Source organism: Molothrus aeneus, chromosome 1 (genome assembly GCF_037042795.1).
Source record: "Molothrus aeneus isolate 106 chromosome 1, BPBGC_Maene_1.0, whole genome shotgun sequence".
Taxonomy (NCBI): domain Eukaryota; kingdom Metazoa; phylum Chordata; class Aves; order Passeriformes; family Icteridae; genus Molothrus; species Molothrus aeneus.
The window spans coordinates 39,314,656-39,342,193 of NC_089646.1; the positions used below are offsets into that span (position 1 = coordinate 39,314,656).

The 27,538-nt window shown below is 39.8% G+C and overlaps 1 protein-coding gene across 5 annotated transcripts in view; it reads left to right on the plus strand.

Annotated features, from left to right (window-relative positions):
* The window catches only part of RARB (retinoic acid receptor beta), a 312,141-nt gene that overhangs the window by 197,879 nt on the left and 86,724 nt on the right, over positions 1-27,538 (plus strand). Inside the window, exons 1-2 of one of the 5 annotated variants that reach the window (XM_066555443.1) lie at positions 22,898-23,218; positions 23,443-23,574. The exons of 2 other annotated variants lie outside the window; for them this stretch is intronic. In XM_066555443.1, coding sequence (XP_066411540.1) covers positions 23,460-23,574 — 115 coding nt within the window. In that variant the 5' untranslated portion in view covers positions 22,898-23,218; positions 23,443-23,459. Of the gene's footprint in view, positions 1-21,181; positions 21,269-22,897; positions 23,575-27,538 lie in introns of those variants that run through there. 2 more of the 5 variants (XM_066555407.1, XM_066555434.1) reach the window with 2 other exon arrangements.

Genomic DNA, 27,538 nt, shown 5'->3' on the forward strand with positions numbered 1-27,538 from the left:
ATGTAGCCAGAAAACTCCCTAGTGAGGACACAGCTGCATATATCAATGAATCAAAGTTACTTTTGTTAAGGCTGGCATTAATTTATATGGGGCAAGTTCCCTCCAGATCTGGTCGTGTAATATCACTGAGAGTAGTTTGGGCTTGTTCCACCCTGCAAACCCTGTGCTTTTTGGATATGAATGGAGAAGACTTGTAAATCCGAAGCGCTGCTCTTCTCAGTTGCTGGGTGAATGCCATCATACCCTCATTTAGATGTGGCAGCTGTTGTCAGTTACTTAATCTCATAAATAAAATAAAGCCAAATTTCCACAAACTGAATCTGCCTCTATCACACGGCCTCCTGCAATGCCTTAAATGAAGTGCGTATTTTTGTTTCTCAGGAATCTCCCTTTATAACCCACTCTACTGCTTGATTATTTCCTCTATGTTGTACAGGAAACGGTAAGTGATTAATAACCTGCCTCAGTTTTACTTTCCCCTCTTGCTGCAGCCTTGTGAAATAATGTGACCCACAGATGTCTGAGCAAAACAATCCATTGCTTTAGTGACAGATGCTGTTGGGGCTTGCTCAGTGAAAGTGAGCTACCACACGCAGAGAAGCTCAGGTATTTCTGCTACTTTGATAATCTCTTTTTTTCTTTTGTTTAAATTTTGAGCGTGCTGAAAACTCCCAATAAAGCATGACATAACCCACTCTGGAAAACAGCCTGGGGTGACTACTAGTCCCAGAGGCTCAGGAGGGAGCTAGGAAGCAGGTTTGCTGAAGAAAGGCAGATTTGGAACTAAAAATTGACATTCACTGGCTGTAGAAATGTTGGGAGGGATGTGATGTGCACCATATATGTATGTCAGCTCTTACTTGCTTCTTCCTTTACTAAAAACAAGATAATGGAAAATAAAGCCTCTGCATGTAAACAAAAGAAAACTCTCTGTCAAAGTTAATTACATCATTTATGACACCCTTCACAATTTTTAACATTGTCTGGAGTGAATGAGTGATAGAAATTAAAATCTCAGAACAAGTTTTACTAGAATTTAGTTTAAGGCTGATGTATGGGCATAGCTGTCAAGAGAAACTTCCCAGTAGTAACACTCGCAGAGTGGGGAAGACTCAGACTGTCATTTTCATAGAGCACAAGTGCATTCTGAGCCAAATTACAAGCTGATTGAATCTTTTAAGTATTGCTAATCGTTTCTAGAGTCAGTCTATAATACACTCTCAACCATCAGCTAATGCACTGGAGTCAGCTGGGCTCGTGGCTGGAGAGTGGCGGTGGCAGCGCAGGCGTGCCGCATGTGTCAGGCTGGCTAACTGAGGGGTGTCACCCAAGCGCTCCGCCAGATCTTTGTTTTCCTGAGTGGCTTTTACTAAAGGCATGTTTGAGTAGTAGGGAAGAGCGAAGTTATATTATATATGGTAGCAGCAGAAGTGTGAAATCGTGCTACCTAAAGAAGTATGACTAAGAGGTGATACTGGCCGCTCCTTTTTATGGCAAATCAGAAAAGGAAGCAGAGCACACATGCACACAGATTACTCAGAGTAGCTAGTTTGATCCAAGATAGGGAATTCTACATTCGAATTCACTGTGTGGGGAGAGAAATGGTAATTTAAATTTTAGATTCCAAGTGGAGAAACCTAGAAAATGGTTTAGAGGCTCAGTAATAAATCTGTTTGGCAAAGAGTTGACCATGGCCTCAACTGCTGGGGGCTCTGCAGATATTTCTGCTGTTGAGGGGAGTGTAGTTTCCACCATTACTATTTCAGAAAATTTCCACTGCTGTTCACAATATCAGTGCATATCAGCATGTCGTTCATAAGCATTTTGTTTCCCATCAATTTTTTAAAATAGCAAGAAGAAAAAAAAAGTGAGTTGTGAAAAGGAGAAACTGAGATATAATCCTGCAGCGGATAGAAAGAACTGCAGTGCTTTGCAAACCCACAGTTCATACAATCCAGTTCTTAATATAAATAGCAAAGGCCTTGCTCTCGTTTCCAAAAGGCTGAGAGTTTGTTTAAAAGTCCTTAGCTCAAGGGAATGGAGGATGTCCCGCTCCTCTGTGTTGCCTCCTTTTACCCTTACCTTAAGGTGCACCATTATCTTGCAGTAATGAAACTTGAAAACAATGGTAAAGAGTTAACATCAAGGACTTCAGCAAAACCACCGACAAAATACCCCACAATCCTGCTCTAAAGAGGTTTCTATAGAACATCTGAGTTAAGCATGGCAATTACAAAGAAGCTCAAGTGGTCTTTGCTTGAAATTGCAAATGTACCACATTGCATTATCACAAGAATTCGCATGCAAGAACAGTTTGCAGATGGTTTGCATTGGCATACTTTATGTAAACGCTCCAGGGAACAGATGGCATCATGGGTTCTTGTGGCAAATGTGAATTTATAGTGCTCACAACATGCTAAATTCTTTTGCCTGTAGCTGAAAAGCAACAAAAATGAAGTGGAAACTCAGCCCTGTAAATCAGTTTGCCAGTGTCTTTGCCATTGTAGCTACGGATAACATTTAGTTTAGTCTTTATTGTGAAATTTGGGTTCTTTTATTTGCCATCTACTTGCAATTGGGTGTGAGCACATGTGGCATGTGTGTATGTTTATTTAAGTATGCATATGCAGCTTTTAAATTAATAGACTGATATTTTATAAAGAACGGCAAGTTGAAATCTCAACCATCATTTAATCCAAAGATTTTGAATTTTTGATTATCAAAATTGAATTTGGATAATACTAAGTTTCTGTTAATGCATAGATTGCTCTGGATAAATAATTTGATTTTAAATAAATATTGGCAAATATTTTTAAAAAGGGTAAAATAACAACATAGGTTAGAATTGTGATTTACTGACCTCTTAGTCATTTTGCACATACATATGCAGTGGGGTGAGCATCGGGGTGCATTAGTATAAAAAGTAACAGCTCCATCTCATTTGGACACAAGTTAGAATTTGAACATCTTCTGTAAAGAGGAGGAGTTATTTAAGAAGCAAGACCTGGGAAGGGAGGGGGGAGGAATTGTGTAAACAAGCGAGTGATACATTGAATTTGTTTGGAACTATGATATTGAACTTAGAATATAATTATTATTGCCTTATATTCCCTAATTATTTAGATGCTTGTAAAAATTGATTTTATGTAAACACAGCTTGTTCTAAAACAGCCAGGTCTTTGCAGTGAACATAAGTTGTTTAAAATTTATTGACCTGTCGTTCACATGTGTTACTTTACTAGCACTTAATGGTCTGTTTAGATAGTCTTGGTGTGTATGAACTCCCAGTGCGCTACTCCAAGCACCACACGTTGACAGGTAGCTGCCATGTAGATAAAATAAGGGGCCCTACTCCAAAGCATACAGGGACACAAAATCATTAGTTATTTTCTAATCTAAAGCAGGGATTTCCTTGGCAGCCAGAGGAAAAGAATCATTCTGATTTTGCATTATCTCTGCAGCTGAGCTCGCCCTAAGTCCTGAACCAATATGCAGGAAGGCCAAAAGCAAACAAGCAGGAAACCCAGCCTTGCACCAAATGGAGTTGATTTAAGGAGCCTGAGCTTTGAGGGTTTCTTTTTGAATGGGTCGTGTAGACAGTGGCTGAGATTAGAAACTTGCTTTGGCCTTCAGACTCTCAGGAAAGATTTAAGACTGATAATGGAAATGTAAATTTTGTCTTAGATAGAGATCACCTTAAAAACCCGCTTGTGTTAAAACTTTTTATAGTGTTTTTTCAACCTGTGTATAAATAAAGCTGTCCAAAAACAAAAACTAAACCAGCAAAAAGTACTACTTCTCATGGTACTTATTTTCCTCTGGCTCAAATGTGATTTATGCCCTTTTTCCTAACTTCTAATACTGCCATGTATTTTGTGAGTTGATACTGGTTTTTTTGATTGTTAAGGTCTCATGAAAAAAATTTTGCTAATGCCAGGATCAGACTAGCCCCCAAGTTACTGACCAAACTTTGCTACTCTGTTTCCACCTATATGAGACTGAGTATTTCTAGAGACCTTTGGCTTTTCATGTTGTGATTGTGGATCAGCAGCATAGTTACCTTAGTTTGATGCAAGCAGGGGCTGCATCCCTAAAATTCACTGCTGGAGTGGATCTGTCCTGCCCACCTCAGTCATTACCAGTGTGTCTGTGAACCATAAATACTTGGCACATAAAAAGATATTTATCTTAGCTTTAAATGTTTGGTTTGAAAATGCCGGCCCAAATTCATACTAATACTACATCATACTATCTGAAAGCCTACTGTGGCCCTGAAAATTCAGCAACAAATTTTTAGCAGGAAAACTAGTTTATGTCAGAGTTTAAATATTTGGTAGGGTTCTTAAGTAAAGGATATATTATGTTACTATTTTCTTGCATAAATGCAGCTGCAGAGCTGTTCTTCTGCCTTCGTGTCAGGTCTAATTCTGCTATATTTGACCGGCAACAATTCAAAGTAACTATTATTTCCACTGGAATTACATCTTTGTTGCTTTTTATGACATCTACAGCATGGAAAAGAAAAATCAGTATCAGGTTTTGTTTGCTGTGGCAGTAAAGATGTTTGTTCACCCACTTTTCCAACTACACTGACTTCTCTATAGACTGAGCAATCCCAGTATCCCTAACTCTTAAAAACAACAGCAGAAACCCACAACTGTTAAATCCTTCACTCCAGTGGCATGCACTTGGCTTTGAAGGCATGAATTTAAAACACAAATAGTTATGGAAAATGCTTTATATATAATTTTTTTTTTGCTCCTATAATTCTGTCTAGGCTCTTTACCCCTAACAGAGGGTTGCAAATTTTGTTACTAGCCATCCATTAAAATTGACAATTAGAACTTTAAACAGTCAATTAGAACCTGACATTTAGAACTTTAAACTTAAGGTAGGCCATCCTCTGCCTGATATATTGGAACATAGTTTATCAGCAATGGAAATGTCATGCAAACCCAACAGATTATATATATTTTGAGATCATAATTGAGTTCAGAGAAATGCTAAAAAAAAAGTTCTGCTCAATAACTCCATCTATTCCTCTGCAGAATATGTCAATTTTGTGCTTAAGTGTCATATTTCTTTCATAGTTTTTGCCCTAGGAGCAGTGTGATTAGCTCAGGAGGGTGTTTAAGCCTATATTGTCAACCTCCAGCACTCTCTGATTTTAAATGGTTCTATTTAGTGATAAAGTATTTGCTGTCAGCCTTGTTAACTAGGAGGTGGTCTCATGTTAATGTGCTGAACATGAACAAACCCTGTTGAAGATAAGGAAGCTGCAGTAGCACTGTGCTTCTGACAGATTAAGTTCTAGAGATTTTGCTGTTCAAAGTCCCCTTTCCACAGTCAAGTCTCATGCCAGCTTCTTCCTCTCTGTCTAGCAGGTGTGCACTGCAGTCGGCTTTCCAGGGGTTCCTGCTTTTGGGTGGGGTCACTGAAAGGATTCTATTCCTTGGCCATAGTGCTCAGCTCTCCACCAGCCCATTGTGTGGTACTGTAGCCTGCCTTGTCCCTGAGGGTTACAGAGCAAGGACTGACTGGCCTTGGCTCCTTGGCTGAGAGATTGACCTTCATTACACCTGCCAAGGAGTGTGTCCCTTCCCTCCTGGCATCTTAACTAGGTGACCAACACCTTCACCCTGGAAACAGTCCTGTCTCCATGTTGACAATGGACATTCTGGGTGGGCATGGAGAGCCTATTAAACATATTAATGGATTGCCTTTTTGACCAAAGTTCTTTTAGCTAGATAAAAGCAAGGGTAATGACGGCTATGATGACTAGCCAATAAATAGACAGAATTGGGACCAAACTAATGAGAGAATGTAGGGTAGGTTCCTCCCAGAAGTGAATTTGTTGCTGGTGCGATAAGCTTAGGCATCTGGGTTGTCTCAACACCAAATTTTACAGTTAGGGGAAAGCATAGCAATTTTTACTAACCAGGATGGCACCTTTTCTTCTTACTAATAAGAAACCAGTAAAAACTTTGTTGTACTAATGTAATATAAGTGCCCAGCAAGCTTACCTCCAGTTTCATGTGTCTGTGCCAGTACTAAGAGGCATGTTGTGGTTGCAGTTAAACTCCAAATAGGTGACCAGAATTCCCATGTGATAAACTGTCCTCTTGGTGCGCTCAAGTTATATTTTCCTACTATTTGACCCTTTAAGTATGTCTTCAAAAGAGGCATTACATCACTCCTATGTAACCCAAGCCCATTTGGAAGATACACACAGGAGAGAAAAATATAAAAAACTCTTTTCACTCTTTCATCGGATACATCTCCATATCTCAGGTCAGGAGGAGGATGATGTCACTGAAGGCACAAACTTAGTGTATATATGCTTCAATATTAGGCAGTACAAAACCCATAAAAATTCTGTGTTTTTTAATAAGGGAATGTTATATACGATATGTGAGTACCCGAGATGGGCAAACAAGCGAGCCAGCTGGAAGCTTACAAAGTTTTCGGGTGCCTTCTGAAGGCAGTTGATCAAATTTCTTGTGTGGATCCAGGGAGTGTATAAAAATGATGCATAAGTGTTTCTAGCCAAGTGCAGGTAGCTCTTCCCCAAACCACGCAGCTCCAGAGACAGCAAAGTGCATTTATGGAAGGACTCCAGCCCTTTGCTAGCAATGATGCTTGAAAAGACATTGGCTGTTGCAGTTCTTGTTCTCAGGAACTTCTCATGGGCTTGAAGTCTCACACCTGCTCACATGGGCTCTTTCTCCACTAGAGTGTGGTGAACTGTCCTGAGAGCCAGCAAAAGCCATAGGAAACTCTCAGACTTGCTTAGTTCCTGCCCATGTTGGGGGATAGAGTGAATTGCAGGGGTTCAAAGGCTATCAGAAAAACAAGCAGGGTCAGGGCATGGGCTGAGGTCATGTTCTGTGAGTTGTCCATACTGACAGGTAGCACACAGGCCTCCTCTCCCCAGCAATGCCAGGTGGATCAGGGCAGCTGAGCGAGGAACTGTCTCTGTAGTTATCCCCAAGTCAGTGCTGTAATGGAATGGGAGATGCTTTGAATGCAAGCTGAGCCTCAGGGCTGGAAATGAGCTCTGGCCTATTGTACTTATGAGTGTAGGTACAGTCAAAAGGAATTGTCATGCCTGTGCACAGACCCTCTGGAATTCATATGGGAGAGTTAGTGCTAAAATGTTGGTTTAATACAAATTCTCAAAATATTCAGAGGGTCAGTTGGGATGCAGGGTGGTGACTGCATCTTGGCTAAGCCAAGGCTGATAGACAAGGCAGATATGCTTTGCTTTGCAGACATAAATATCCATGTATTTTCTTCTGGCTGTCACAGCATGGAACACTGAGGAGAAAAGGAAATAATTCTTTTTGTCTGTTTAATTGGCTGTTGCCATATGGTCACTAACACTGGAGAGCTGAGTCTGGTATCTTCACATAAGCTTTGAACATCCTCATGTTCGTGACTACAGATCTGGAGGTGGGGGGCACGCAGGATGGACTTGCCACCTTTAATAATATTCATGTTTTCATATGTATTTAGACATACTTATGTCTACTGTTAGATTCAGGTCCCACATCTATTAACTTTTTATTAAAAATTTTCTGGAAAATTGTAGCTTCCCACACTGAAGGCCTTTTTTTATGAAGATATTCTTCTGGTTCCACTGGCAGGACCTTATTAGCGGCATTCAGAAAGCCTCCCAAAGGGAAAGTCTTGAGCCCTGAAGCTGTAGCTTTACTTATGTAGTCATTCCCTGCTCCCTCTCCATCATTTGAAGGCCTGTAAAATCTTCCTCTGTATTGTTTTTAGGATTATGTTTGTTAAAGCTAGTAAACTGAGGGATAAATCAAAGGGATTTTGTGATCACAAAGATTTACAATCATCACTATATTACATACTTGAGTAGGGTTAAAATAACAACGCAATTTTAATTTAAAGGGGGGATGGGAGGAGTATATAAAGAATGCTAGTTTTTATGTAGTTGTCCAGTAAACAACAAAGTATAAGATTGCACAGCTTGGACAACAGTTAGTAAGGAATACAAAGCTGGTCTCAGAGTGTTTTCGCAGTACCTTTTCAGTACCTTTGTTTCCTCTTTTGCAGGTCCTGAATTGACTTTAGCATGTCTGACTTACTCAGTGTTGTCAGCCTCAAATGTAAACGAAATCTTAATGCTGACATACAAATTAAAAGGCTTAGTGCTAGTAATTTAGAGTACTTCTTCCTTATCCCTCAGTTTCCTAGCCTTTCAACATGCCAGTCTGGTCATGTTTGTAGGCCATTCTTCTAAGTCCTTAAAGCAGAAAACTTCTCAGATGAAAACTTTTTCATTCTCTTCATCTAAGATTCACCAGTCAAGCGAGCTGAAGAGAATAGATGAAGAGAATAAAAAGGATTCTTTAAATCTCACAATGAATTTATACATTTGGCAAAATTATTTAAGATTCTTGCCATAGTTTAGAACCTTTCTTTAAGACTAAGTGTAAGATGTAGAGTCTTACTAAAACCTTTTTTGTTTAAAATCTTTAGAGCACCCACTGTGACTCAGCTTTGCAACAGCCATCACAGATCCTCCTCTTTGGCGTACGGTTGCCCAGTGTAGCACACATCACAAAAAACTTCCCTTCATACAGCCAACAGCTCTAATATGCAGAAGGTATTCAGCCCCCAGAAATACCTTCTGTAATGAGGAAAGAGCATGGGAGCTTGTACTTGGCATTGGTGTGCACCCTCCCTGTCACCGTGCTGTAAGTGGTCCATGCAGCCAGGAGTAATTATGAGCAATGTGTTGTTTTGTGCAGCACAGTGAAGGCTCTGTACAAGTCTGCAAGCAGCTGAAGAGAAACCCAAGCAGTGGGCGTGCATAAGGTCATGTTAGGATGAGGTAGGTGTGCATTCAGGGGTAATTAAAAAAAATAATAAAATTTAATAAGCCTCCTTTGGATTCTAAAGTGTGATTTTAATTGAAAAGTATTGATATCAAACCAGTCACCAGAGAGAGGCTCTATGAGGGCTCTTTTGGTCTTGTATAATGGAAGTGATACACGAAAAAAGGAAAATCAAAGAATAATATGATTCCATAAAGGACTGTCTATATATTGTAAATGTACTACCAGTATTCCCAGCCCAGGCTCTATCACTTTCCAATGAGTGATGCACCCAAGTTCCCAGAGTTCATAAAGGCAGAGCATGGGACATTTGCATCCAGGTTTTGACAGACTAGCAGAAATCTTGCTTATAGGTGCAGACCCCAGTTCAACACTTGTATTTCAAATTTTTTGGGTCTATGTCTAGAGTTTTAGAGAAAGTGAGGCTCACTCTGAATATCTTAAAATAGACTAAAACCAGAGGCTGGCTCTGCATTTCTGTGTAGGACATTACAGAGTATTTTTGTTCTGGACCTCCCATGATCTCCTACTAAAGCTGCTAGCTTCTGATGTCCAATATCCTAAAAAGGCCTATTAATTATTTAAAAAGCTCTGCTTTATCAGTTGACTTTTTGTGGTTCTTGTTGTCACTCTACTGTCTGTTTTCCTACTTGTCAACTTTTCTTCCTCCTTTAGTTGGGTGTTTGAAATTAGTTTTAAAGGAATAAAATTACAGGCATTTATTTACATAGCAGCTGTCGAAGCATGATACTCCGTTCTCCAGAAGTAAGCACACAAAAAATGGTTTATCCCCCTGGTTTGCTATCTTGAAATTGCAGGGACTTGGGTTTTCTAAACCCTCTTTCTTTATATGAGTAATGATTAAATGAAAAAAAATTCTGCCAGGAGCATGAAACCTCTAAGTTATTGTCACACTGGTGTCACTTGCTAAAGCCATGTAATAGGTTTGTCAGAGAGACCTGCAGAAGAAAGAGCCATCTCTATCTTTCAGTGGGAACTTGAAATAGAAAAGCTGTGACTTAATTCCTTACGGTGTTTTCTTGGCATCAGTTCTATCTCCCCAGCTCCTATTCAGGCTGAAAGAAAGGGCTGTTTTGTTTTGTTGTGTTTTTGCAAGAGAGTAAAATAAAATATTAACTGTGTTTTTCTTTTTAATATGGAGAGCATAATAAGGTCTCTTAAGAAAAAGAAAGCCAACCAGTTAGCCTGGAATGTCTCTCATTTCTTTAACAGCTACATAGTGTGTGCAGTTGAGATCTGCCAGTTGGATCCTAGCAGGGGAGAAACCACTTTAGTTTGTTTGGTTTGTATATGGAATAACATTTTTCTTGCCTTGGAATACTTGTTTGTCATCACTCCCCTTTTGTGTTTATGTTCTGCTTGGAAATAGCCTCCATGCTGTATATGCATTTGCCAGGATGTGCACATAAACAATGTTCCATTATGGACTACTCCTTATTTACACCATATACATTCACCAGTAAACACGGTGGGGAATGACAGAGAGCAAACTCTTCTAGGCCCCTTTTTTTCAGTTAGTCCAGACTTTCTGCCATATGCTTGCTGAGGTCCCACTTCTATTCATGTTTTTATTAGGTAGAAAAAAAGTGTCCAGACTTCACACAAAGCAGCTTTTGTGTTCTCTGTCAAAAAAAATCTTCTCCTATGAAATGTTGATAGAAGTACCCAGAGCCCTTGTGGGGGTGCAGAGTTTGAATAGGCCTGTGGTGAAAGCATGGGAGGGGAGAGCAGGGGAGCTGGGGTATAATTTTTGCTTCTTGTGTGCCATGAACGAATATCACTTAGCTTTCTTTTTCTCTAGCTTTCTGTTTGGCAGCCAGGGCCGTACCCGTCATCTTGCCACTTGTTACAAAGGTGATGTTTGAAAGTTTTAAACTCTTTCAGAATTTTAGCTGGAAAGGGATGAGAAAGGCAAAATACTGTTTAGTGTACCATAAAATGGAAGTTTGACTTAGAATATATGCTGTTTAGTAAAACTATAGAACCATGGAAAAAAGGTGTTACAGTGGCATAAATCATTTTTAGTGACTCTGTGCTTGAGAACAGTCAGATTAGATCTTTTTCTCATTGATTTTGTATTTGGTTAATGATTCCAGTTCTGAGATCATAAAGCTATATAAGATGTAAAAGATACGGGAAAATATCTTTAACCTCTGCATTTAAACTATGTGTTTCTTTTGACATTGAAATACTGCAATGACCTGGTAATGTTTTCCAATGTTTTAATTTTTGCTGATGTACAAAAATATCACAGAAGAGCTGATTCGTAATTATTACACATGGTATTGCATAAATTTCTTCCTAATTAAAAAGCTTCTAAATTCTGAATAATCAATTTATGAAGACATGTGGTTTTGACAAATTATACATTTAATTTCTAAAGATTTATTAGAAATTTGACCTGCAGCTAGTTAATTATGGTTATAGTACTGATGCAGTAATACTGGAGATTGATATAATGATATGGTTGCAAATTTATTTTGATATCACCTACCTTTGTAGGAGGACATGGGAATATACCTGTATTTTGCACCATCTTGTTTATGGTGCAGGGAGGCATTAGTTTAATGAAAAACACAAATAGTTGATAGGTCTTTGTTGGCATTTATATGAAAACATACTTTCAACGAAACATAAGGATGTTGAACTTGGTCCTTCAGGTTTTACCCTTTTAAAGGCTACATTTCCAGTAATAGTTTTAGGTGAATAATGATAGCAAAATATGAACTTTTTAAAGAACTCTGTAATAATAAATTAAATTGATTCCTTCTAATTAATTTTCAGATTACAAAATATTTCAGAAGTAGCTCTGTTTGTACTAATCTCCCACCCACTATATTAGTACTCCTAGTTTTATGAAAGTCAGCAGCTAAGTAATTCAAGATGAGTTTTCAAGATATAATACAAGAAGCCAAATTAAATAGAATTTTAAATTATATCTTTCTATCCCATCTGGATTTGCAAGTGACGTATGAGAACCATAGAAAGAAAATGCAGATGAACTTTTAGAATGTGAAATGTTTAGAAAAGCAAGGTATATCTTAACCATGTAGACAGTCCTTTGAGTAACACACAAAGGTTATCTGTTTTATTAAAGCACCTAATTAAAAAAGAAACTTTCACCAGGACTGTGGTTTCTTCTGACTGTTCTGAATGGCAACTGAGGAGCTGCTGCTGAGTAGCAATTTTACTTCATGAAGAGATGTTGGTGGGAGGTGTGGATTACAGGACCTGCCGTGTGTGAGAATGGTGGGTGGGGGAAGAGGAGCAGAAGATGACCTGGTTAAAGGCTTTTCTCCTCTAACCTTCAGGTAAGAGTGTCCTTGGGTCTTCCAGAGTAAAGGAAAGTTATAGCCTTACCCTGCTTTTCTGAATCGGGGCTGTGTCACTGGTGCCTGCCTTTCCAAGTATTGTTTAATGCCCGTTCTACCATGAGTCCAATTCTGCCTGTAAAAAGAAAGAAAAGAGAAAATAGAGCTCACTTACTGTGACCAGAAGACAGATGAAAGTGTAATATCACGTCAGACTGATCTCTTATTTTGTCCTCTGGAAGCTTAGTAGCTCCTTTTTCCCTAACAGTGTGCAGCTGTGGCTCAAAGCAGTGAAGTGTGACCACACCAGGGATGCCCTGAGTGAGGACATGTGCCCTTCCTGGTCCCCAGGGACCGCCCAAGTCTCTTACAGGGGAGAGAATACTGTAGCTGAATTCTGACATTTTAAAAATAGAGAGCTTTAAGAGTCTTTGTTTTAGATACTGATTTTTTTTTTTAGATTTGAACTTTATTATGTTGGAAGCATAATAAGGTTATTTCTGATAACCAGAATTATAATTAATATATATATATATATATATATATATATATATATATATATATATATATAAGGTTATATTCTGATAACCAGAATAACATGAATAGTGCTATGCTAATAGTATATAATATTTGTGCTTACATTTGACATGTATACACTGAAGTGTAATGCAGTTCTAAAAACAAAACCAGGGAAATTGATGTGATGAAATAAATAAAGATTCCCAAATTCATCAAATTACTTGATATCAGTAATTAGAAAGGACTATTAGAAGAAAACCAACTAGTATTATAAGATTTGCAGGAGTTATTTCAGAGTTTACAGCAATCAACCTGTACAATTCTGAATGAAAGCAACACATTATCTGATGGTGAAAAATTATCTTTTAGATTAATTAAGTACTATCTATTCCAGCTGAGGACTCTAATTCCTCAGTAATTATGTAGACTGAAGTCAATGAGTGGGCAGAATTTGGGTGAGAAAGACCTCTGGCACTTGATAAATGTGGTCTGGATAAGGTCCCCACAGACTGAGCATGAACTTTTTGATGAGAAATACATGTTGTGTTTTACATATGTCACAAAATCTGATGATGTAAAATATCGTTTAGACTGATGTGAATTCCCTGCATTCTCTGTTCATTGCACCATCAGTATCCTGGTGAGTCAGATAGCTTTGCTTTTACCCTGGTAGCACTCAACTCATTTTTTACCAAACCATTTTTGCAAACCTATGAAATTATTCTGTAGCAGAAGAAGGAAAAGGTCTCTTAAATCATTCCAGATATGTTAACTGAGAAAGGGTTAATCTGCCCTCAGGAGTTGCTATGTAACTGAGTCCTGCTGGGAGAGTCAGGGTTTCCAGCCAATGGGACTCACCCCTACAATACAATGCATCTATCTTGTGTTTCTTACTTGTTGTCAGTTATTGGAGTTTTTCCTGAACTGGAATTACACTCCTGCTCCTTTCATACTCTCCCACTGAGTCTTAAATAATTGTATTCCACACCAAAGTCAGAAAATAACAGTACAATGGTGTGCTTTTATCCCTGAAAATGTTACTTTGGACAACTTTGAGTGGTGTATAGAAAGATCTCTTCTGCAGCAAAACCAGGAAACTTTTAAAAGATAAGATTTCCCAAAGAACTTTAGGGTATAACATGCTTTGGATTGCTTTTAGTCTTCTTGAAAGCCTTCTCCTACCTTTGTGTTCTCACCTGTGCAGTCTTCAGCACATTTTCTTGTGCAAAGAGCAGAAAAATGTCTCAACCTTAAACTGTTCCTTCCTGCCTAAGGCATTTCAAGAAGCGAGTATTGATTTTCCCTGCATCCTGATTAGACTCTCTCCTTAGCTATTCCTCTTCTCTAAGGCCACTCAAGGCTTGAGGGCTGAAGCATGAATTCTGTAATTTCTCCTTTAGAAGAGCCAGGTGTGTTTTCTCAACTCAAGCAAAGTCTCAGTGGTTGCGCCAATATATTTGTATGGAAGAGGTGGCACTTCTGAGGGTTTTTTGTTGTTTTATTTTTTTTTTTCCCCTCTGGAGGAGATCCACCCACAGTTCCTTTGAAGGCTGCTGATAAGATGAGGGAGAGACTAAGCCTAGCCTGTAAAAACACTGCTTAGGAATCTCAGCTTTGGCTGTTGGGTTCTGATAGGAAGCAAGAGAGTGGAGTGGTATCTGTCAACATGTCGTTCAAGTCTCAGTGAGTTTTACACTTCACTTAGATCTTTGTGCCTCATTTTTTCAGTGAGGTTCTGGCTGATAATTTCTGTTGGCAAAGCTCTTAGCCTCTCTTGCATGCTTGTGAAGTTCTACCTCTGAGTGACATAATGTTCCTGCATTGTTCAGCTAGTAGTATAGGCTTTAGTATCAGCGGTGTGCCCTTCTGCTCTTAGTAAGTCTGTGTAAAAAATAAAATAAAATAAAATAAAATAAAATAAAATAAAATAAAATAAAATAAAATAAAATAAAATACCTAACAATTTTTAGACAAATTTAAGAATCCAACAAGTGGACCTTTAACTTTTTTATGGTTTTAATTAACACATACGCACTAACTTGTTGTTTAAGATCTGACTGGGGATAGGAACTCGCTGTACTTTTTAGGGAGAATTACTACACATTTCTTAGGATTAAGATTGTGCACATGCATTTCTTGTAACTAAAGCTTCTATAGACTCAGACTTTCTTTACCCATCCAACAATCTTGAAAATTCCTTGAAAGAGCTTGGCCCCAACCCTGTCTTTTGGTGTTCCCTTTGGGATATTTCATGCCCAAGATAGAAGAGATGGATGCAGTAAGGGTAAGATCTCAAAGCCATTTGGCAAAGGACAGAACACACATTCTTCTTCCCATGTCTCCATATGAAGTCAAGTAAGTCTGTTTTTCTAATAGTCTGATAACAATATGTGGAAGATCAGTGTCACATGAATGAAAAGCCTGTTCTTGAGGATGCTTGCTCAAAACTGTGATTGGATTCAAAGAAGTGGTTTCTTTCAGTGTGATGACAAGGTCTGTGCAGAACTTTTCAGTCAGAAGAAGGGTCAAGATGCCCAAATGAAGAGGTTTTGGTCTAGTTTATGCAAAACTAGTTTGATAGTTTTATAGATCTGTCAAGCCTGATATGCTGAGGGACCAGCACATGCTTAGAGACCAGCTTGCATGTCCACCACTGTATTTGGACTAAAGGTCCCAAAAGGGCAAAAAATCCATGATACTGCACAAAGCCTAGGGCAGTGTGCTAATTGCACACCAGCTCTGTAAGTTGTCTTTGATTGAAGCATGTGTGTCAGTTGTGATTCCCTGAACATGGACATTATATGTGTGGACATTCAATGCCTTCTGTGGTCCAATATGGGAGTCTTGCAATCTAAGGGTATGAGAATTTGCAGACCTAGTTAATCATGTGGATAGCTTAGTGAAGCAGCTTGGGACCACGTGTATTTTTCTTTGTTGGCTTAAATTGCACAAGTCAAATAGAATTTGAGGAATGCACCAAAGAACAATTTGATAAGTATATTCTAGTAGAGTTTGAAAACCAGGAAACATCTTGTGAACATTTCAGGCTGGATGTCATTGATGGTGCGATTGCTAGTTCTGAATGCAAGTAAGGTCCAGCCCAGCCTGACTTTTCCTGAGATCTCATCTGTGTTTGAATGTTACATTGATGTAACAATATAGGGGGAGGAAGCAGTTGCTCCTTTTTGAAAGAGTATAACTTGTCACAGCCCAGTTACTGTAGTATAAAAGGAATATACAGAATCCCTTACCTGCTCAACAGTAGCTGCACTATGATAACCTGTATGCTTGTAAAACTGACCCTGTTAGTAAAGTTTACTTTTCAGGCTACATCAATAAAGTTACAGTGATAACAGTGTCCCTCAGAAGACACGTGCCCTCAGTTAATTCACACATTATTGATGGCACGGGTTCTACAAAAAAACCCAGACATCGATTTGCTAAATATATACCTCAGTTTCTGGGTAATTCTACCTCATTTACAGCATTTATTTACACAGGCTGTTCCCAAACAGAAAGCACATCTGCATGACAGAAACAAAGGTGTGAAAGTGCAGTGCATTAGGGCAACAGGCAGAGTGGAGGTGTTGGCATGATGATCATCATTACCAGCAGATTTCAGGCAATGTCACCACATTGTCATTGCTGTCATTACCCCTGCTAGCCAGGTAGCAATGCCAACACATTTTCCAGTCACCCCTTCATTCTTCTTTCTAAGATACCCAGAGATAGGATACTGGGCTGTTCTTTCAGTGTTTGATGTAGGTTTGGGAACTAGCTAAGTGGGAACTGGATTGTCATTAATAAGCATGTCAAACTGCTGAGTGTGGTTCTACTGCAGTTTACATTCATGGCATAATCCAGTCCCACCTGCACTGGGCTTTATGTGACCATAAGCTCCACTCAAGTGTATTTCAGCCTTCTCAGGCCTCTGCCGTCCCTCTGTAGGGGTTATCCTTGTCACCAGTGCAGGAGCACAAGCCTTAAATACTGCTTAAGTCTGACTTAAATGAAATAGGCCTTAGGGTAAGGTTAGTCTTTGTTAGGATATATGTATATATTGAGCTGGAGTTCCAATCACTGCTTGGTAACTTTCGTCTTCTTGTAGAAGAAATTCATCAGGGCTAACTTTTCATCAAAAGTTTAAGCTGCAATTAGTGAATCTACAGAAGAAGTACAGTTGTCCCAGTTTATATTCTGATTCCGCTGGGGTGGTAATATGCCTATGTTTGGAACTCCCATTTATTCTGCATGTTCTCAGATTATTTATTTATACATTCTGAGACACCTTTCAGGATATCAAACCATCAGGAAATACTATCTTTTTGTTAGGTAACTTTCTTTAACCTCCTCCTTTAACCTCTTTCTTTAACCTCCTTAAAAAAGGCAGAAACAAAGTAGTTACTTGAACAGCCTTTCTGAATCTCTGTTTTAGTTTTAATGGAGCTCTATGCTCTTTTGCCTTCAGCCAACCAAAAGCATATTCAGCATATAGGAAACTTTATTGCTAGCAGTAGTATTCTCTGCAGTTTAATATTCAGCATTTCTACTTGCTCTTCTGCTCTTTCATACATCTTGATTCTGCTTAGATTTTATAGATGTCCCAACTTTCATTCTCCCTGGCTTATATAATGCAATGTGTCAGTGCCATGCATGGCACTCAGTTACCTCAGCATTTCCATTATAATTCTATGTTTTGAGGGATTTATAGGCTAACAGTAAAAATCTCTTTCTTGGCCAAACCTTGAAACAGCAGTTTCTAGTAATTTAAAAACTAAACAAAATGAAGCAAACCTTTTTTTCATCTTTTTTTTTTTTTCTGGCAACCATTTAGCAGTGGTGTTTGCACTGCAGGATCCTCATAAACAGCAAGTGTAGATTCAATATATAGCCAGTGTTTAATCTAATAATGTTCTTTTCTTTTTATGTCCTTCAAAAATGCATGTCGTCCCCTCTTCATGCATATGATGTCATTACCTCTTTGCCAACCTTTCAGGAGCCTAGAGCCATCAGCTTTTGGGGCCTCAAAAAGGTGCAGTTTGGTCTCTCTCCTTTATTTGCAACGTGGATGAGTTTTACAGTGGTTTTTTGTTTGTTTGTCTGTTTTTTAAAAGTTACCCTTCTTTATCTCAAAGCCTAATAACTTACTATCTACATCTGTGTCACAGAACTATGAAATTTGTCACAATCCAAAAAGACATCGGCTATATAGGACTATGTAGAATATCAAGGCCATTACCAAAAAAAATTTGGAAGGGATATTAAATCTCATGCTTTAATGCTTAAGTGATTTGCTGCTAGAGAATAGGCTATTAGAGGACCTATGGGTGAGTTATACTTCACCAATCACTGGGGATTCCTGTATTTTCCTTAGAAAGATCTAGTAGCAGTCACTCTTAGAAATGGATTGCTAAGCCAGATAAACTCCCAGTTTTATCATGTAGGGCAGTTCTCCCCTGGCTCCAGGCCAAAGGATTGTATGGATTCTAAGAAACATGGTTGTATGCTCAAGTTTGTGGAGATTAATTATTTCTATAGCCTTTAAGTTAAGCAATCAGCTTTAAAGGCATCTTTACAAATACATATCCACTGATTAAAACAGACAAAAAGCCTTTATCAGTAAGTGATTTGCAAACTGGTTGCGTGCCTGAGTTCTGGGTCTGGAGATGACTAACTCTGCTTTTCCCATCTAAAATAAAATACTGGTCTGCACTGAATTGTCTTTCGCCAGTTGCTGTTATATTTCAGGCCTGAAATAATTCTTCTTAGTGCAAATTCCTGTTTCAGTCATTGCAAGCTGTGCATAGTAGTGTATAGCAGACTGAAGAAACCCCCTTTTTACTTAATTTCTCTGTATTTCATGTTTTTTCCATGTCATTTGTGCCATTTCATGCCAGTAATTTTACTGTTTTACTTTCTTCAGGGCAATTCTTGCTCACAGTTGGTACCCATTTCCTAGGACTACCTTATAGAGTTTTAAATATTCAGCCATTCTCTTGTGACCTAGTGATTTTCTTCCCCATAATTTTTTGACACCATTCATGTGCTCGAGACATGAAGGAAACATCCTTCAAGGCTAAAAACTACATGTCGTGAAGGGGGAATTCAGGTTTTCAGATTTTTCAGATTTGTATCACCAGTTGGGGGAAGGGAAAAAAAAAACTGCCAAGGCAGGCAAGTACTGTTTCATATTAACATCTATCGTCAATGAAGAGGTAAAAAATCAAAGCCCCTGTGTGTGAGGCAGGGTTAGTGAACTGCCAGTGATTCTCCCAGCAACTGACACAAAGGAATCTGTGAGTATCAAAGCTGAGGCAGCAAGCTTAGTGTCAGCTCTTGCCTAGGGAGTAGAAGAAAACATCACTTTGTCTCTGCTTTCACTGCTTAAACACACACATCATTCACTAGTAACCATTTACTCTGCTGTCAAAACTGTTTCAAGAGAGTGCTACATTTGATTAATAGTAAAATGCATGCAAAAGAAAAAAAGTCTGCTTCCCCCAAGGTACTTAGTTGGGGAGAATTTCTGCATGCACTTCTTAATTTTTCCATGCTATAAATATGCCTGTAATGTTCCAGAAGTGCTCTGTTGCTTCTAGTAAAGTCATTTTTATTAGAGAGCCTGGTGCACTCATCCTAATTCTAGTTAATGCTCTCTCTCTCAGTGAAGCACATTATGGCATCCTCAGCCTCTTGTACTAACAAAAAAGTGACCAGCACTACCATGTGTGCAGTACATGATTCATAGTGCTGCTTTCTGAATTGTCCAGTGGGTAATTGCAGTACAAAAACCAGAGAAACAGATGTAGACCCTAAACCTTGGCTGTAAATTTTTGTTTTATGATTATGGGTTTCAAATGTGCTATGTCACACTGACAAATATACAGTAACACCAGAGGAAATAGATTTCTGACTTGAACTTGTGCTTTTTATTTCATTTATAGCTAAGAATATGTTTATTGTAAAGTTTCTGCTATCACAGTCTGAGAGAAAACAGATCAAAGCACTGATGTGAAACCACAATTTCTTTGCATGGACAAAGTCAAAGATATTGGAGAGTTGTTGCCTCCTCGCACCTCTATGGGTGCTGGATGGGCATTTAAAATATGTGGCAACACTTAGCTTTGGTTGCATTTGAACTAGAGGGCTATTAGTTAGCACAATAATTATGATTAGTTCTGATCTAAATTAGAAAATGCTCCCCATTTTATGAATGTAGCTTTTCCTGATACTCTCTTGAAGAAAAACAAGTGTTGTGCTATTTTAAAGTGAAATCAGACATGCATTGGTTACTGTATTGTAGAAATAGTTGTGAGCAAACCATTCGGCTATTTGAGGAATTTTTAAATTATGTGTGCATTTAGTAATAAATATAAGCATTAGTGCAAGTATTATTTGTAACACAGCATGACGAGGTACCTGGCTCATTTTGATACAGTGAGAAAAAACAGTCTTTTTCCAATTCATACACACTTAAGTGTCACTTCCCGACATTTACTTTCAGAAGTTGCCACTCTACATTTTGAGGTACAACTGACAGGTAATATTTTTGAATACAGTATTATAAGACTGCTAATAAGATAAACATAACTGTATTTCTGTTTGTCTGATTCTGTTTACTTTTAACTCACATATGCAACATGTTTTTCTTGGCATAAGCTTTAACTGTTCCAAGAACTCTGGTCCACACTAAAAGCTGTTTTCTCCCTAAATTGGAGACTGAAAAAAACATACTGTGTTTTGTGTCATCCTTTCCAGTTATTTTTGTGGTGATACATTACGTATTCCAAATTTCTCGTGCATCCTGTGTCGTCTGGTTAGAAAATAACTGTCTGTTAATTTAGCTTTGCTATTCCAAACAAAACTGTAGCAATGTAGCCAGCCAAGATTTAAAAAAAAAAAAAAAAAAAAAAAAAAAAAAAAAAAAAGTTTAGCCACTTTTCCACTTGGCTATTTTAATGCAACAAACACTGTTTTGCTGTGCTGAAATAGTTTAAACAAGCCTTCCCTGAAGTATGGCTTTTTCAGTAAGCTTATGCTGTGCATAAATTTTAGATTAGAGAGTGTCAGGGGCTTCTTCAACTGCAGGAGTTCAGGCTGGGGGAGGACACCCCAAAGGGCTGAGAAAGTCCTTAAAAAGTCCTTTAAAAAGACGCTGTTAAACTCCAGCATTTGTAACTCTTCTGCCTGAAGGGAAGAGGGAAAGAGAGGCTGCCTGCTGCAGGGACAACTACAGCTCTCCCGTGGAGGGGAGAAGGAGGCTAAGAAAAGCTTTTGTTTTAATCTCTTCAAAAGGATTCTCTTCCAGATTGCAGCAGGTCTTTTTGCTGGCCGCTGGTTTTCAATGTGGGTATATCAGTTTCAGGGAACAAGTGCGTGTGCTGTGTGGGGGATTTGTTCTGTGGTTTGGGGTTTTTTTGTAAATTCTTGAATCTGTGTGAAAAGTTTTGTTAATACAATCTGCAGGCATTGTCAGAGAGCTTTCGGTTCATCAAAGGACTTTTTGTGGAGAGGGGACACCACATCCATTAAAGTGGCTGCGCAGGTCCCAGGGTGAGTCTCTCTCCAGCGTTTCTTTACGGTCGCCAATGGTGTGCCATGCCTGCTCAGTGTGCCCCTCTCTGCCCAACTCCTACCTAGGGCTTTGCAAAAAATGAGCAATAATCAAGTGTTCAGTTTTCTAATTTCTGCAACTGAGCTTGCTTTGGAGCAGGGAAGCAAGGCTCCTGTGTGCCTTGCTCCTGGATGATGCTCACTGCTGGGGCTGAGGTGGCTTGGCTTATTCATGTAAAATTAAAGCATGCATGTGGCTATTGAGCTCATGTCCTTCCCACTGGGGCTGAGGGAGTGTTTCCAGGCTGTTGTTTTTAATTTTTAAATTGTCCATAGGAATAAGAACTGGTGGAAGCCTTCATGGAGTCTTTCTTGGTGAGCAGAATTTTGGAGAAGGTAGTTACCTACCTAAAAGCACCAAGCTCTCTGCTGGCTTCATGCAGGTGGCGGGCCCGCACAGGGCTGGCTGTGGCATCGTGGCCCCAGCCTTGGGAAGCCATTGGCACCTAGACCGGCCATGAGGGAGGGCTGTCGGCAGCGTGGTGTAGCACGGACCTTAGTGGGTGGGAGCAGCCCCTTGCCTTCAGAGTGGCTGTGAGGGCCTGGCCGGGGCCGCCTGCCCCAGGGAGGTCTCCCCGCTCAGCACCATGGGCTGGGTCCTGTCCCCCATGGATTAGCTCCTGGCCTTTCGCCCCTCCCGGGGAGCTGGGGCTCATTAGCCCTCTGAAAGCCGATACAGCCCCTCCGGGGCTACACGAGCGGCCCCAGCCCCTCTCTGCTAATCAGAGACAGGCAGGACCCGGCGGCGGCGGGGCTGGGGAGGGAGAAGAGGGGATGCGTGGCTGCTTTCTGCCCTGGGCGCAGCCCTGGGGACAGACCCTCCCGGGCAGTGCCAAATCTGACCCATCGGGGAAGCCAGGGAGCGCTGGGTGACTTAGGAGCCGGGGTGAGGGATGGATGGTGCGGAGAGATGGGGCCTGACCGCCCCCCACCTCCCTCCCATGAGGGACGGGCCCCTGCGATTCCCCGCTGGGAATGGTGCTGGCACCGGCCGCAGTCCCTGCGAGTGGTAGTGAGAGGGGTCCCTGCTGGCGTGTGCCGGGCAGCGCCGGGATGAGGCTGCTCCCAAGCCCAGCCCGCCAGCCCAGCAGCTGGGGCGAAGCCCGTGTCCCTGGCTCTGGAACAGCGGCAGCGCCTGCGCCTCGCTCGTGGCCTCTCCGGGGAGGAAAGGAATGTGTGTGTGTGTGAGGGAGGGAGGGGGGCACAGAACTTTCAGCAAATTGAGCTGGAATTTTCAAATTCTCCGTTCCCTGCAACGGCTGAAAACGCCGCTTTTTTACTTCCCACCCCCTTCCCCTCCTCCTCGTTGTTGCGTTAGGCTTTTTTAAAATATAATTTTATTTTTAAATTACTTTATTATATTGGATTTTTTTGTGAGTTGCGCTCCCCGTCCGCACCCGCCCCGCTCGGCGGCCGCGGGGCGACTCCGGCAGGGCTGGGGCTCGCCTTTGCCTGCCCGCCCGCCTGCCTGGCTTTTTTGCAGGGCTGCTGGGAGTTGTGAAGGCGTGTGAGAATCCTGGGAGCTGGTGATGTCAGACCGCTTGGGTCATTTGAAGGTTAGCAGCCTGGGAAGGGTTCACGGAAAGTTCACTCGCATATATTAGGCAATTCAATCTTTCATTCCCTGTGACACAAGTAGTAGGAAGTGAGCTGTTCAGAGGCAGAAGCATCTATTCACGGCCGAGGGGGATCCCGCGCCTCCACCGGAGCTGTTTTATCCCGGGGAGGTGGGCGATTGGCACGGCGTGGGACGCGGCACACACCCGGCGAGCGCCTCGGGAGCTGGACTGACTCTCAAGAAATTTTGGGGGGAAATTGATGGTAGCTAAAACTTGGAATGCGGCTCGCATCCCCCCATCTTGCTGGATTGGCTGGGCAGCCTGGAAAATGGTAAATGATCATTTGGATCAATTACAGGCTTTTAGCTGTGTTGTCTGTCATAATTCATGATTCTGGTCTGGGAAAAAGACCAACAGCCTACGTGCCAAAAAAGGGGCAGAGTTTGATGGAGTTGGGTGTACTTTTATGTGCCATTTTCCTCCACACCTAGAGGAAAGCACTTTTGCAGGCATTCTGTGCAGGGGGAATCATGTTTGACTGTATGGACGTTCTAGCAGTGAGCCCTGCTCAGATGCTGGATTTCTACACTGCGAGTCCGTCTTCCTGCATGCTCCAGGAGAAGGCTCTCAAAGCATGCTTCAGTGGATTGGCACAAACAGAGTGGCAACACCGGCACAGTGCTCAATGTAGGTCCCAACTGTTATTTTTCCACTTTAAAGCAATTACTATTATTATAATTGTTGTTGTTATTATTTATTTAATTTATTTACTTGCATGTATTTAAAAAAGAAAGACCGGTAATTAAGTGCAGAGGTAATGAGGGGTGGGGTAAGTTTTTGTGCAAAATGTGGTTTGCAAGCTATTTTTTTCTCCTTTTGGCAAGAAAGGAAAGAGGAAAGAAGCACTGGACTTCTTTCTGTTTATCCCTTCTCATATTGATCCTAACAACAGTTGTGGAGCCAAACAGGAACACATAAAATCGTAATGTAATACAGCAAATACTTGCAAAACTCCAACCAGTGAAAGACGAATTTACATAACATCTCTGTGGTAGCTTTTTCCCCCCCCCTCCTTAATCTAATTTTGTAGCACATTGGCTAATCAGGATGCATGTTATCTTGAAGTGCATTTTAGCAGAGCAGCCAAGCAATTAAAATGTTGATCTCTACAGTTCTTGCAAAGATGTGGAATTGCAGTGGGTAGGTTGCCATTCCAAAAATCAGACAGTAGTTATAAGTTCCCGAAGAAAAGGCAATATTTCTTTGTACTGACCTTGCTGCCACCTTTCTTCTTCACTTTGTTGCTCTAAGAAGTTGCTGTTTTGCTAGAAAACTACTTACTGTGAACACCCTTTGAGTTTAACCATCAATTATTTCTATACCTTGAGATTCAGACAGCGATGCACTGTTAACAGAGGAGTGAGAGTTAGTGGTAGGACGCTTCTGAAAATGTGTTACTATGTTGAAGGGTCTTGATTTGTTGCTGAAATATATAGATGATAAACAATAGCAGTATTTTTACACCCCAGTTTCAAGTTTGAGAAATGATAAAAAGTGCCAGAAAACATCACCTTATACTATGCTTAAAAGTTTGCAGGATGCTTCACTGCTCTGACAGTGATTTAGATAAATGACTTGGCTATCTATCAAAATGTTTTTAGCACACTCTTGAACACTTCAGTACACCATTAACTGTATAATGCTGTTGGAAATTTCTGTTTTGCAGTATGTTAACAAGTTAACTAGGAATTAGAGGAGTTCTTTCTTTGACATTTCAAAAGGGTGGAGTAGGTAATTAAAAAATAAATTTAAGGGTGTTTGGTGAAATAGTGTGTTTCACTCGGCTCAAAAGTTTTCAGACACCATATGACATTTGTGTGGGTTGAGTAATGAAAACAGAATTGTAAAAATCAGTGACTAGCAGCCTACAGCACTGCAAATGTTTTGATGTCTTTACAATTAAAAGGAGACTGCAAAGTTCAGCATGGGATATTTATTTTTTTGCACTGTTTTCAAAATGCTTCAAACAAAATACGGAACAAAGCTTTTACTTCAAAATAGTGTTACAAGCTATGGGAGAGCTTCAGTTAGCAAAAACAAAAATCCAAACCAGATGTTTTACTAAAAATGCTTTTTCCTCCTTTCATGGTTTAAACTTTAGTATAACTTAAGGGTGATATTGCGGAAACTTGGAATTAAATAAACTTTCCTGGAGTAGAAGGCATATATACTGTCATTAAAAGCTTACACTTGCAAAATATTCTTTAAATAACTCCTGGCTTTAAAATGTCCTGCTCTTTCTCTTGTATGTTGTTAATACCTAGAAGCAGGATTCTTAAAAACAAAATATATGGTGTTTGTTCTTGGGCAAGTTAAACACAGGATTACCCTTATCAGAATGGAATGAGTGGTAAATATGTCATTTGCCTAGGGCCTGTGATAAGAGACAAGTGTTGATAACAGGAAAGTTTAGCTAATCAAAGAAACTTATATTAACAAGAGTAAATAAAAATACAGGAAAATGCGTTCAGGAATCCAGTCTTGTAACTTCGTAAGCAGTAGGATTAATCTTCACTTCATGGGAATTTAAAATCGGGCCGAAACCTGAATCATAGTACAGTGGCTATAATTTGAACAGAGACAGTTAATGGTATAGAAATGTGGAAAAACAATTTAGTTAGAGTCCAAATTAAGATTTCTGTTTGAAACCTTAGAGCAAATCTTGTTTTCAGTTTTGAAGAAAATGTAAGCAGTTTATGCATGAATAAATAAATAAGCGGATTATGAAATACTAAAATTCTCTCAAAGGTTAAGATTTTTATCTTGCATTTCATGAAAAAATGACAGAACTAGAAATTTTGTGGTCCAGAAAGCTTTTAATAGTTTAAAGGTTGCTCCAGTGCTTATAAATGCAAAGATAGCAATGTTCAATTCTAACTCTAGCATTTCCTGATTCTCCATTTTTACGAAGACCTCTGTGATTTGATGTAATGTAATAACAAATTTTTTAATTGTTAGAAGTCTGATAGGAGTTTTTTGGTCTAATTTGTTGTTTAATTTTTGTCTCTGCAAAAAAAATCCAAGCCAGTACACCTGCAGCCATTGCCTTTAGGCCTTAGAAATATTGCTTTGATAGAGATGTGATTGTAGAGTAAAAGGTAAATGGTTGTTGAGGGAATAGTACATGGATAGTGCAAACTCAGAGTAGGCCAGTAACAATCTCAGACAGTGTCAGGGTTTCAACTGAAATGCTGGCAAAATTGTCCATTGCAGGCTTTAGGGCAGAATGCTGTAGGTCTCCAACTTCAGCACATCTTCCGTACGTTAATCCTGTTACAATTCACTAAGCTAGGGCACTCCTGCAGCATCATGAATTTTCTAGTCCATGAGGGTCTGCAAAGTAAAAATAGAGGATAAGACACAACCCTAACATGACCTTAACTTGTGTGGTATTTTTTTCCTCTCCCCTGTGGGAGGAAAAACCTGCCCTGGGTTTGCAACGCAACTGTTAGCAACTGCGTATTGCACGGTGTGTTACAAGATTACAAAAAACCCCCCTGACTTTGCACTCATATGAGTTTATGCTTTATGTGATTCTAGTTATATTGTTGTAGATTTACAGTGAGATTATTTGTTTGCAAACAAAATTGTGGACTCAGAAATGAGACTAGAACCAACTGCACTTTTAATCGTAATTCGTTCTCACACATTTTGTCGTAAGATAAAAATCAGGTTGGTGTAATTAAATTAGACAAGGATAGTTCTTAAGAGGACAAAAGAGTTAAGATTGTAAGAATGAGTAATTTATAGTTTTTTAAATAAGTTAGAATATTCTGTTCCCTCATAGTGCAGTGGCAGCAAATACTGAGAGAAAACCAATAACTTTTGGTGAAACATGAGCTAACTAAATACTGAGGAGGTGGGAACAGGACAGGTCCTGAGAGAGGAGCTGCAAAGAATGGAGATCTGACCTTGGAAAAGCCTGTTAAAAAAAGTCTTCATTAGTCTTCATTAATTAAACAGGCAAAAAAACAAATGAGCAGGCCCAAAACAAGAGTAAGTTTGTTTGGCGTTATGTAGTGTTTCAGCTTATTATATCAAATAGATGACTGCTGCCTACTGCATTTCCTTAGGGTTAGAAGCATTAAAAATTTGATGAAGTCAAAAGTTATGGACATGGCAGCAGAATCACACTGGGATGTTGAGGCTCACATAGTATGCAGTTCTTATTACAGTTTGGTAGGAAGTGTTTGCCTTGAGAGGAGCTAGCGGGTATTAACTTTCAGAAAGTTCATGAAGATGGGACTCCCGAAAGCATGCGTTTTCCTTCAAAATTCTGGATTATTGCAATGTTTGGGTTAGGTTCCCATTCCCTGCAAGCACTGGAAACATCTGTGTTCCACCAAAAAAAAAAAAAAGCTCAGTACTTTATTTTCTTTCATCTTTCTGAATTAAAAAACAAACATTTTGAAGTGAAGGACTTGTAATCTGCATTCCCAAGTATCAAATTGCTGCAGGTGTGTTTGCTAGTGCCCAGAAGGCAAGATCTGTTTGAACCAGGTTATTTTCTTTGAAGTTCATCTATAAACTTTACAGCTAAATGGCTAGGACTGATTTGCTTAGGGATAGAGCCTTTGTTTACATTTTTATA